Consider the following 12,392-nt stretch of genomic DNA (forward strand, 5'->3'; position numbering starts at 1 on the left):
TCTTATTCTCTCTGTTTGTGCATACCAAGTCATAGCCTTCAAGGTCAAAATCCATTCCCCTTACAGTGTTGATCCAAGTTTCAGTAATAGCAATTATATTAAAAGAATGTTTTAGACTGCTAAGATAATGTTTTATGCTCTGAAAGTTCGCGTATAAACTTCTGCTATTAAAGTGAATTAATGATAGCTTGTTTTCCGTCTTGACATTGCTGTTAAACTGCTCATCCGTGTAATATTTGCAGTTATTTTCAAGGTTCTTGAAAAAGTTTTCTTCAGGGTCAATGCCTTCGTCCGTTTCATGATAGTGCATTTCACTGTCTCCAATTGTGTTCAGTTCCAGATCCCATCCCTCAAAATCTATTAAATTCTGCAGTAAATCACTGGCCTCATATCGTCCATTAGTCATGCTAGTTGTTGATGGTTCGACAGCTCATCTGCCATCGCAGATAACAATAAGTTTCTTCAGACATGAGAGGGACCCGCCTCCCCAACATACTGTCCTTGTTTTGGCATGCTGTTCCTTGGTCCGAAGTCTAAACAACAGACTGTAAACCAAACCGAAAGATGCCTTCTAGTTTATTGTTTTGGATGATCCTGCTCTATGGAAACTGTTTGTCAAAGTTAGCCTTTTGGTTTCAGCTTGACAGTTACTGTGCTTATTCAGAACCTCACAGGCTTTACTCTTTCACAACAGCCCAAACTAAAATCCCTCTGCTGCACAGTTAAAACTCACTGATCTACCTGGCGCTGTTTGCTGAGTGTCCATGCTGTTATCTTTTATAGGCTTTATAGGCTGCCTGACTTCAGCAGCACATTCACTGCAACCACTGAGATTACTACTGGACCATGTAATCTGTCCCTTCTGTACAAGCTTGTTTAGTGGTTCTGTTATATTTGCTGCTGCTCTCTTTGAAAGCAAGCCTCAATTCATCTTTACTAGCAGTTCGATCTGGCAATCGACACACTGTGTCACGACAATCTGACATGCAAACTACAGTAAGAATTGCCATGTGTGAAAAGCAATTCATTGCTGAGATTTCAACAATAAGATTCTTCTTTGTGAAACTTAAAATGTGCATGTAATAATGGCCTACCTTAAGCAAATAATAAAATATTTTTCCATTTGTAGCACAAATTTAAGATAACAACAGTACTAGAATATTTCTATTCATAAATTAAGATAAATTCTCCCATGCCCTATGAAAACTCTATTTAAGCAACACTTCTGTCGATAAATGTCTTTGCTTTGACTTGAAACTTATCTACAGGTGCTGCAGAAGTTAAATGTTTGAACATATCAAATTTTGTCGCCACCAAACAAGACCATCACTGTGCACCATGCCTTTCCTATCACTGTTTCCACACCGTGGAGCTGAAGTTTGATGTTTACTGTTATTACTGTGTAGGGTATGGTCCGTCTTACCATGCTAACTCTGAGAGATGAGGCAGTCCAAGTAACTTCAAAACAGTGCTGATTTATTCAAAGGATCACAGGTAAAGTTAACATTACACGCTCAAGTGTCTTGCACCTCCAACATGCACGCAGGCAGATGTAAGATGAAAGACCCTGAGCCCACCAGCCCTATACATTTTATCACCTCGGTTGGGCTAGCCCCATACTACACAGAAACGTCAACCGGGACGCGTGTAATGTTAACTTTTACCTGTGTTCATGGAATAAATCAGCACTGTTTTGTAGTTACTTGGACTGCCTCGTCTCTCAGAGTCAGTATGGTAAAAAGTACGGGGTACAACAGTTCGGTGAGAGTAATGAGCTTTGGCTATGTTCACGAACACAACTGAATAAAGAAAAGTTGTTCCCCAAGGGTTGTACGTTGTACGGGAACACAAGAATGTGTTAGGGTTGCCCGGCTGCACCTTCCTCTCTTCTCTCTTTCTCGCTCTAGTCTGCTCCTTCTCACTGACTCTCTTGATTAACACACCTGTCCTGATTTTCTGACACTCTTCAGCTGCGCCTCCTTTGTCACTCCCTATTTATACTCGGCTTTACCTTCACTCCCTTGCTGGTTCTTTCTAGTTGTTAGCCTTCATTTCTATGTTCGGATTACATCTTTTGTCTCCCGTGTTCCACGTCTTGTTTCTTACAATTCTAGCGTCTCCTGTCACTTAGCCTGGACCTCTCCTTTGGACCGGGACTCCCCCAGCTCCGCCTACCTCTTCCACAGGTCGATGCACAGTCTCCTCATTAATTCGTCTCTCTGCCACTCCACAGTCAACCGGATCACCACCTTGACCAGCTCAGGAGTGTCGCTTTTCCTCGCAGCCCAACCTCATCACTTCATGGACAAAACTCCTTCACAAATGCTGGTCGTCACCCGATGATATTCATTTCAGTCATTTACTCTTGTTTGTTGTATATTGTGTTGCACCCCTGTTTCACCATTGTTAATAAATCCACCTATTGCACCGAAGCCAGCCGCCTGGGTCTGTTCTTACTGCTCGCTCATTATTGTGTCAAGCGATCCTTACAGAATGTACATAAAAATACAGATTGCTATCTTTATTGTATTTGTTTACTGTAAGAATTGCCATAATGTATATGATAGAGATAGCACTGGAATTATTTTGAAGCTGAATAATCAAGCCAATTTAAGTTGATTTTTTTGATTAATTATGACATAATTGCAGTGGTGTTATACCACCTATTCTCCACTCTGGCTAAAGCAAAAGCAAAAAGCTATGTATATATGGAACCATAATAGAACCAGTGAAATTGAAAGTACCTCGCTGGTTTAACTTTTCATACTGTATTTCTGCTTGGTATGGTCACCTGAATTTGTATGTTCGGGAATAAACTCTCCAGGATCGTTCTAATAGCCAGCAAAGTTACTGGCAAGCCTCAAACAGAAATGTACAATCAATGACTCCATTCACGCCTGGCATTATTAACAGGTGATCTGGATCAGGAAATTAGCTAAAAGTAGCAGCAGCAAGTCTTCACTTGCAAGAAATGGCTAAGAAATGTATGATACGTATCGTGGTTGCATATGGGAATAATTTCTTGATGAACAAGCATGGAAACAGGGAGTGCAATTACAAAAGAGCATTATCACTTGAAATTTACAATTAAATTGTAAAATACTTCAACCCTTCAGTCAACTTGACAGCTACTGGTTATCAACCTGGAAACCGGTACAGTGTGTAGTGTGTGTACTGTATCCTGTACTTACATAACCCGCAATGTCTCCAGCCTCCAGAGGGACCTGGCATGACTAGACACAGCTCCCCCCTCATAGTGCACTGACCTGGGAGTCAAAATAAAACAATAACAATGTACTTAAGTACATATCTGAGGCTTTTGTACTTGACTTGAGTATTCTCCACTGCTATTTAATAACTTTGGTTGCTGATTACATTGTAGATGCACATTTATAACACAAAATATCCTCAAGACAATTATGCAAAAGTAGGACAGTCCACATTAACCCATGAGGTTATGCCGGGTGACGGTTAAGTGAAGTGTGTACTGCTCTTTAAGTGCTGACAGTGGAAACACAGCTACAATGCACAGATGGAACGCCGGCGTCCTCACCGACTGACTACTTTGCTCTGAACCACATGTACAGATATAGGCATTCAAAGTGTCACTCTTTGCCGCAATAAGTGGCCACTTTCACCGCTACTGTTCATCATTTGTCCTGCAGCATGGCATGTGTTACAGTATAATGCCTGTAGGGGGCGCTCAGCCTACACTCACAAGTACAGCACCCAGTGCATACACAAACAATAGCTACTATACAAATGCCAACTTAGAAGCAAAGAAAAAGCCCTGTGGTCAGGCTTCGCTTTAAACCATAATTATATTTTGTGTGGATTGTGATGATAGTTTAATATTTTGGGCATGTTCCTTTGGACAAATGAGCCAAACCTCTCTCCCAAAAACTGCATTCCTATGTGACTAACTGCAAATGCAGATCAGTTTTGAAGGGGATGTATTTGATTGTTGGATGTGTAACTTACCACTGGGTTTTTTTTTTTAAATCACCCCTCAGTTATAGCCTACTTCTCAGGCCATGATGCAATGCATTATTGAATAAATGAAGTGCTATTAATAATAATAATAATAATTAAGTTATATGTCATATTGTAGCACACTACATTTCATTTTCCATTGTAGTTCGCACCTTGCATACACTTAAGTGCCACATAATTCATGGTGTTGGTATGGTGTTACCAGCCTGCAGCGTGGAGCCCTGGTCCTGGGCATTATTTTAACCCCTCATCAGAAAAACAAGTGAAAGTCAATTCTCAAATCTTGCTGCAATGAAATTACAAATAAAAAGTGAGTGCCACTGAATGTAAGGATGTTTTCTCAGCACAACATTTCAACCAGTCGTGTCTCAATGAGCCTGCTCTTTTGAAGGCGGAGCTCAGTGTGAGGCAGCACAGATACTCTGCTCATAGTTGTTATACTTAATTGCTTAAGTGTATTTACCATGCTGGTAATTTTTTGCCGTTGAACATTTATTACAATATTACATCACTCTGTTAACACCAACAACAAAATGACAGCCCTGAGCTCATAAATCAGTCCAGTTTGTGATTATCAGTACACATTACCTCCTCTGCTCATTTCCATGTTCTCCAGATGGAACAGTCAGACACTCGTCCATGTGACCGTGAAGGAGACGCAGGACATCCCCTCCAATCAGGAAACCTGCAGACAGAAAGCAGAAGGGAAGAAAGGTGTAAATGTCATTAGAGAAAAAACAGAAAGAGCTAAGAGAGAAAATTAATGAAAGAACAAGAGTCTGAGGAGGGGGAGAACAGCACAGAGGAAGGAAACTAGAAAGGGAAGGGCAGATATAAAGGACAGTGGGGCTCAACACATGAATTACACTCCTGAGAAAGGGACAGCCAGGTTTACTAAAAAGCACCAGAAATAGTACCCATGCTATCTTGGCTAGCCTGGTGCAACCCATGTCCCCAGATATTTCAACCGAACTTCACACATTTGTACAAATTTAGGAGACATTTTTAGAACAATATGTAAACGCAAAACATTAAGAGATCAAAAAGCACAATACAAGCATATGGTAAGAGAAGATAGAAACACACACAAGTGTACCTTGTGCTACTTCACTACCAGAACATATGGGAGCCACACTCCAGAGAGTCTGCTGAAAGGCTGCATCTACATGGAGACTACCATTACCATAGGACAGATGCTGCAGAAAGAGAAACATGGAAGCCAATTTTATAAACAATTTACTGACACACCAGACTGAACACTACACACAAACACTGAACATGTTCCGGAATTGGAGTCCTGTTTTTAGCAATTTAGAAAGGCACACCGAATATGGCCATTGAGAGCCCAATTCTCCACATGCATCAGGTCATCAAAAGATGGACAGACAGGAAAAAGAAAGGATGGAACAGAGAGATAGAGTCATAAAGATGTGAAGGGCCCTTTAAAGAAATGCAGCTAAATGTTGCAATAATGCTGTATGCAAACGTTTGGCCCCTGAGAAAATGACATATTGATTTATGAAATGAAGAAAAGTAAATGTAAATCTCCAGAATGAGACTTTGTTTTAAATGTTTAATGTATTGTTACTTAAAAAACTTACTTTTAAAAACAATTGTCGTATGTACAAATATTCAACCATTCCTTGTATAACCAGAGTGAGCGTTGTGTACTGTTGTAGAACTATTTTGGTTCTTCTTACCATTGCTAACTCTGAGAGACGAGACAGTCCAAGTAACTTCAAAACAGTGCTGATTTATTCAAAGGATCACAGGTAAAATTAACATTACACGCTCAGATATCTTGCACCTCCAACATGCACGCAGGCAGATGTAAGATGAAAGACCCTGAACCCACCAGGCCTATACATTATATCCCCTCGGTTGGGCTAGCCCCATACTACACAGAAACGTCAACCGGGACGTCTCTGTTGCCAGCTTTACAGCTGGTCATAGCAGTAGTCAAAACATGAAGCAAATCAATGTGTGTATGTCTGTTGGTTAAGTGGTGTGTAACTAAAAACATTCTCACGACCTCTAGTACATGTCGTGACTTAAACATAAGAACATATTATGGCTAAGGCTACAGTTATACACGTCGTAATAATAATATTAAACACCCTGTCTGTTAACAGTCATCAACTCTTCTCTCTAGTTATCCTTGACCAGATGTACCCTGTAGAAACTCATAAGCAGGCCTAAACATTTAACAGTCTAACTAGACACCCTATCTCCACTAAACATTTCTAATACATAAAGTACCTATCCAGTTTCTATCTGACTAAAAATACCTAACAGTACACATACTCGGCAAGAACTCAGACACATTCCCAGTTAGTGTTGGTCTCCATCAGGGTTGTCCCTTGTCACTGATCCTGTTTGTGATTTTCATGGATAGGATCTCAAGGCACAGCCGGGCGGAGGAAAGGGTCCAGTTTGGAGACCTCAGAATTACATCTGTGATCTTTGCTGATGATGTGGTTTTGCTGACTTCATCAGACCATGACCTCCAGCACGCACTGGGGTGGTTTTCAGCCGAGTGTGAAGCGGTGAGGATGAGAGTTAGCACCTCCAAGTCTGAGGCCATGGTGCTTTGCTGGAAAATGGTGGACTTCTCCCTCTGGGCTGGGAGTGAGTTGCTGCCCCAAGTGAAGGAGTTGAAGTATCACAGGGTCTTTTTCGTGAGTGAGGGTAAAATTGAGTTTGAGATTGACAGGCGGATAGGGGTAGCATCAGCAGTAATGCGAACATTGTACAAGTCCGTAGTGGTGAAGAAGGAGCTGAGCTGAATAGCAAAGCTCTCAATTTACCAGTCAGTCTATGCGCCGACCCTCACCTATGGTCACGAGCTGTGGGTAGTGAGCAAAATAATAAGAATGCCAATACAAGTGGCCGAAACGTGTTTCCTTCGTGGGGTGGTCAGACTTACCCTTATAGATAGGGTGCAGAACTAAGACATCCATGAGGGGGCTCGAAATAGAACTACTGCTCCTTCTTATGGAAAGGAACCAGTTGATGTTGTTAAGGCATCTCATCAGGACGCCTCCAGGGTGCCTGCTTTTGGAGGTTTTCTGGGCATGTCCAACTGGTAGGACACCCTGGGGCAGACCCAGAACACACTGGAGAGAGTGTATATCTCATTTGGCCTGGCAACGCCTCGAGATCCCACCAGAGGAGCTGGAAAATGTTGACGGGGAGAAGGACATCTGGGCTGCCTTGCTGAACGTGCTGCTATCAAGACCCAATCTCGTGTAAGAAAATGGATGGATGGTTAGATGGACAAATATTTGAACAAAAATGGAAATTAATAATATGTCTAATATGTGTATGATCTTATGGGATCATGTAAACTGAAAAGGGAGATAGCTGATTATTAAACCCTGTAGGACACCACCACAAAGGGGAACTATAGATAAGGAGAATCATGCCATTGTGTTACAGTCATTATTTTCTAGCTGTTGGTGAGTTGCAAGTTGCAATGTACCAGTACAGTTTTGTGTGTTTACATTATCTTAGTTGATGTTAAAAAATGTACAAGCTCTGCGCCAGCCTTTACTCTGCTGCTGACTGTCTGTTCCTGTCCATGACGGTGTGACACAGCCTTTCCAGTTATTGTTGGTTATTCTCTTTGTGTGAGTATTGTGCTATTTTCTGACAGATTCAGGGGGGGCTATACTAAGGAAGATGGGTTAATTGCAAGTAACAATGTAGCAACACAGTTTTATGTGTGTTTGCATTAGGCAGTGCTAAAAATGTGCATACTCCCCTGTTCGGAACTAGCCTATAGTTGTTGGACAGCACGTGTTTTGGTGTTTATATTGCTCATACAGTTAGCAGGTGTAATATACCATAACTATTGATTTAGCTCCATGTTGCATCTGCCACAGTGTCCATAGCCTTTTGTTTTTTATGTTCATTTGTGCTTGTGTGAGTGTGTGCTATTTTCTAAATGATTAGTGAGACTATAAGTACGAAGATGGCTGGCAGTCTGTTTTTTGTACAAGTGATTAGTTGCCCTTTTATAGGAACTGAATTATGGTTCCGAGAGCACACCAGTATGGATTGCACCTGGGCCTAGTGTTATGTTGTTCTTCCAGTGACACACACACACACGCCTGTACATATCCTTACCAATATAACAAAGACTTATTCATTTGTGCCCTGTGTTTGTTATACTTAATTAGTCTTGGTTGTATGGTTTGTGCTTTAGTGTATAGAAAAACATACTCTATTTTAATGAGAGGTAGTTTTTGTGGTTTCTGCTCTAATATTGTCTGAAGTCAGCTTCTCCCGTACAATTACTCCAGTTAGCCTACCTAGATTACATTGCTATTCTAATGATGATATATATTGAGGTACAATATAATTATAACTATCTGTAAACACTATGGGGGATATTTACTAAGGTTTTGCGGCTCATTTTCTGGCACTAAACAAGGAAATTGCATTTGTTCATATTTACTAGGGAATCGCAGTGGGGTTTGGAGAAACAGAGGAAATGTGACACCGACAGAATTTGTGTTGAGTCTCATACAATATGTATTTTGTTCCCATTCATGGACAAAAAAATCCAGGAGGAAAAAAAAAGGGTATTTATAGAAATACTACCAGCACCTAATTTACTACCGCTGTGACAGAGGGAACTGGGGCGTAAATTTATCGTCAACAGAAAGCAGCATGGCACATGTTATTCATCAGAGGTTTCTTTGGAATTAACAGCTTGTTTGAGGAGGGAGAGGGTAAATCGCATCACTCACCAGAGAAGAATGTGAGGGACTTTTACAGGCTTTCAGTTCAAACATGCTTCAAATTAACAAAATAAAAGATGGTTTGACTGGCCAGACACTACACTACTGAAGTTTCAAAATGTGTTTGTTGATTTCTTCAACCATATTAAAGTTCAGTTGCTGTAAACTTAGACTTTCTGCTACACTTCCTCTAGGTTCACATGTGTGCAAAAGTCTTCAGGGAGCAGATCCAAAGTGGAGGTGTATTCAAATTAACAGAGCTGTGTCTGTGCTCATTTAAACCATGTGTTGGCAAATACTTGCTAAATAAAAAAATTGTGGTGCCGGAATATATTCCACACCTGACAGTAATTTGCAACAGGTTTAGTAAATATGCCCCAGTGTTTACATAGTGTCTAGTAAACACTAATGTTACTAGATTTTCAATTTATTTAAATTTTAAATAATTAAAATTCCAAAATTTGTGGCTAATCATTTGAGATAAATTTTTATCAGATCTGAATAGTCATCTACATTTATTTTGGTGCTCTGAGCAAGGCTTGGTATTGCACCTACCTTTCCTACATGTTTTGTCCATGGTAAGACAGTATTACTAAGAATGAATGAGCACTGAGGAGCAAAGAAAGGATATGGTAAAGAGAAACAAACAATGTAATGATTAAGTGAAAAAAATTAGAGGGACAAAAGCAATGAAGGAAACAAAAAGTAACAAAGTGAAAGTGATAGTAAGATAGCCCCCCTTTCTTCACACGTTCCCACACACAACTGCTACTGACCAGATATCTCTCAGAGGAGACGCTGACCAGAATGAGATCATCTCCCACTCTAACCTTCTCTCCCTCTGAACGCTGCTTTGATGCTGGATGGATGGTCCACCAGCACGCCTCGCCTACACACAAAGAGACACACAGAGAAAGAAAAAGCTCATGGAACAGCAATGTTTCCATGACTCAAACTGACACAGCAACATAAACTACTGTACTGCAGTACATCACCACAGCCTGTGTGCACCTTTCCTAGTATCCTGTTTTGCTTGTACTGTAATCTGCATCATATTTATAGAAGCAGGACAACAAGAACAGAGAAAATGCTATACTTTTTTGAGCTTGTTCTAAAATGAAAAACACTGCGGAAACACATCGAGTCTGGAGTCAGTGTCAGGCTGTATCTGACATGGACAGAATGAACCTGAACATTGAAAACAGAAGTCTAGAGTTCTATTCCATAAATAAGGTAGAGATACTGTAATTATGGCTCGAGTTCAAATACCAAAGTGGACCAAGATGAAGCTAACTCAGAACTAATCATCTTAATGTAGCCTGGGCCCCATTCTGAAATGACAAGTCAAGACGTTTGTTCATTAAAACAAATTGTCTCGATATAATAAAGCTTTCTCTGCTTACTTGGAATAATAATAAATTTCTTGGTGATTGTACTGCTTAACCTAATGTTACATTGAATTTTCCCTTTTCCCACTTAAGTAATATTCTAGGCCTTGTGAATAAATTTTCCACATTTATTACAGTATATTCCTCTAATATGTATCATATTTTGTAAACTTTAGGATCTGCACTACAAGCTAAAGCAGCATTAGTGAGTTTTTCATCTCCTAGGAGCAGAACACTACAATATACTGAGGAATCAGTTGCTCATTTCCACGTCCGGCAGACACAGAGAAACATGATGAGTGGTTCTAGTGTCCATTTGATGAATCCAAGTCCAACATTCTCTCTCCTTTAGCTCTACCTAGCTCCTAGTTGCTAAATTCTTCACTATGTTCACCATGCTGCACAGTTAGAGAAACCAGTTTGACCCCTACCTGTGATATCTTCCTGCAGTCCCACATCAAAAGCCAGTTTGTCTGTGGATGAGCGGGACGTTGACAGACAGCACAAGTACTAAATACAGAAACAGAATATATCAAGCTCAATCAATGTTTCACATCAAATAGAATATCCATCAACACCGGGGCATCAACTAACAGACTGCTTTCTTACACCAAGCTCTCCACCTATGTGATGTATTTAATACTGTGAATTATTCTCCAGACACAATATCTATTATGTCTGTCCATCCTTGAAGATGGATGAATCCTCTGATCCATTTCCTGAGGTTTCTTCCATTTTCTCCCTTAAAAGGTTATTCCTTATTTAACTCAAGGGTCAAAGAACAGAGGGTGTATAGACTGTACAGCCCCTTGAGGACACTTTGTACTATTAAGCTATGCAAATACATTTTGACTTGCCTACTTTATACAGTATATACATTTCCTGAAATGTCAGAATGGTCCTTTAATAATAAGACGGACGGTGATAATTACACTTGGGCACACAACATAAATGAAAGAAATTAAAACAAATGTGTGTGTGTAACTAACCATTCCACTGTAGGAGTGTCTCAGCAGGACAGCATGTCCATACAGTAAAGTGCGATGACCACCACCCTGGGCCATCTGAGAGAGAGAGAGAGGTATTGACATAATGTAAGAGACAGAGAACAAAAGGGTAGAGTTACAAATCAGAGAAAGTTATGCGGATAGAAACAGAGTGAGAAACAACAGAAATATCAATACACGTGAGACACAGAAATACCTACAAAACAGGTACAGACATGACAAGAGAGGGAGAGGCCAGCTGAACCATGTAACAAAAACACTAGGCTATAAGTTTAACATACAATAATTTGAAAAGCTAAGTAAGCTAAACAGCATTGTTTTAGATTCCAGTCACTCATTCAGTGCATCAATTTCAATACTGTATTTATTTAAAAGGTGTTCTATGAAAATCAATATATCACTAATACTGTATATTAACAACCCTAGTTGCTGGTATAATTGCCATCATCCATGCCTGTCTAATGAAATAATAATCATGATTATGCTTTGGGCTTCCATGACTAATTAAACCTGTTTGGGTGCACTGTAACACTGTGTTTAGAGTGGTGCATCTAATCAAAAACTCTTCATTCACAGGCTAACTTCCCAACCACAGCTCACATCTCTCTGCTTCCCAAACAGCTGCATTTCACTGATTACTCAAATAACCTTGCATAAGTAATGTAAAGATATAAATCACTGACCTTTATTTAATGACAACATCTGTGTACTGTACATCTGATATAGATTTATAGGTTTATTAGGTTCACTGGAAAGTTCAAGGTGGTTTAATAGAAAAAAAAACACTCAGGACTGCTAACTATGAACCAAATAATTGTTGTTATTAAATAGTTGAGTTTCTACTACTACAACCTAATGAGCAGTATACCCTGCACGTCGCCTGGCATAACCTCCCGGGTTGACACGGACCGTAATACAGGACACAGATGATTTACAAATCACTATATTCAGTTTCAATTTAGATTTTACATACTGTCCCGACTTTTTCTGATTTGGGGTTGTACCTCTAAACTAGTATAAGTGCCTTACACACCGTACTTGCAGTGCTAACGATTGATGTGCAAAGAGCAACTGCTCAGCATGCACCCAGCCCCTTCCCCCTTCCATTCCTGGTACTTGACTGTAGTACTACTTCCTGACAGGTGCCAAAATTTAGCTCCTGGAATGCACCTTCAAAGCAGCAGTGGGAGCAAATGCAGAACCTGTAATGAACTCAGCTTGACAAGTTTTGGTATAATATAATGGAAAAACCTCTTATG

The 12,392-nt window shown here is 40.1% G+C and overlaps 1 protein-coding gene across 6 annotated transcripts in view; it reads right to left on the reverse strand.

Annotated features, from left to right (window-relative positions):
- The window catches only part of ryr2a (ryanodine receptor 2a (cardiac)), a 252,899-nt gene that overhangs the window by 174,036 nt on the left and 66,471 nt on the right, over nucleotides 1-12,392 (reverse strand). For all 6 annotated transcript variants that reach the window (XM_020611714.1, XM_020611710.1, XM_020611711.1 and 3 more), the window contains exons 4-9: nucleotides 11,116-11,190; nucleotides 10,558-10,636; nucleotides 9,515-9,627; nucleotides 5,090-5,189; nucleotides 4,582-4,678; nucleotides 3,192-3,266 (exon numbers count right to left, since the gene is read on the reverse strand). In XM_020611714.1, the coding sequence (XP_020467370.1) occupies nucleotides 3,192-3,266; nucleotides 4,582-4,678; nucleotides 5,090-5,189; nucleotides 9,515-9,627; nucleotides 10,558-10,636; nucleotides 11,116-11,190 (539 nt within the window). The remainder of the gene's footprint in view (nucleotides 1-3,191; nucleotides 3,267-4,581; nucleotides 4,679-5,089; nucleotides 5,190-9,514; nucleotides 9,628-10,557; nucleotides 10,637-11,115; nucleotides 11,191-12,392) is intronic.

This window comes from Monopterus albus, unplaced genomic scaffold (assembly GCF_001952655.1).
Source record: "Monopterus albus unplaced genomic scaffold, M_albus_1.0 scaffold117.1, whole genome shotgun sequence".
NCBI lineage: Eukaryota > Metazoa > Chordata > Actinopteri > Synbranchiformes > Synbranchidae > Monopterus > Monopterus albus.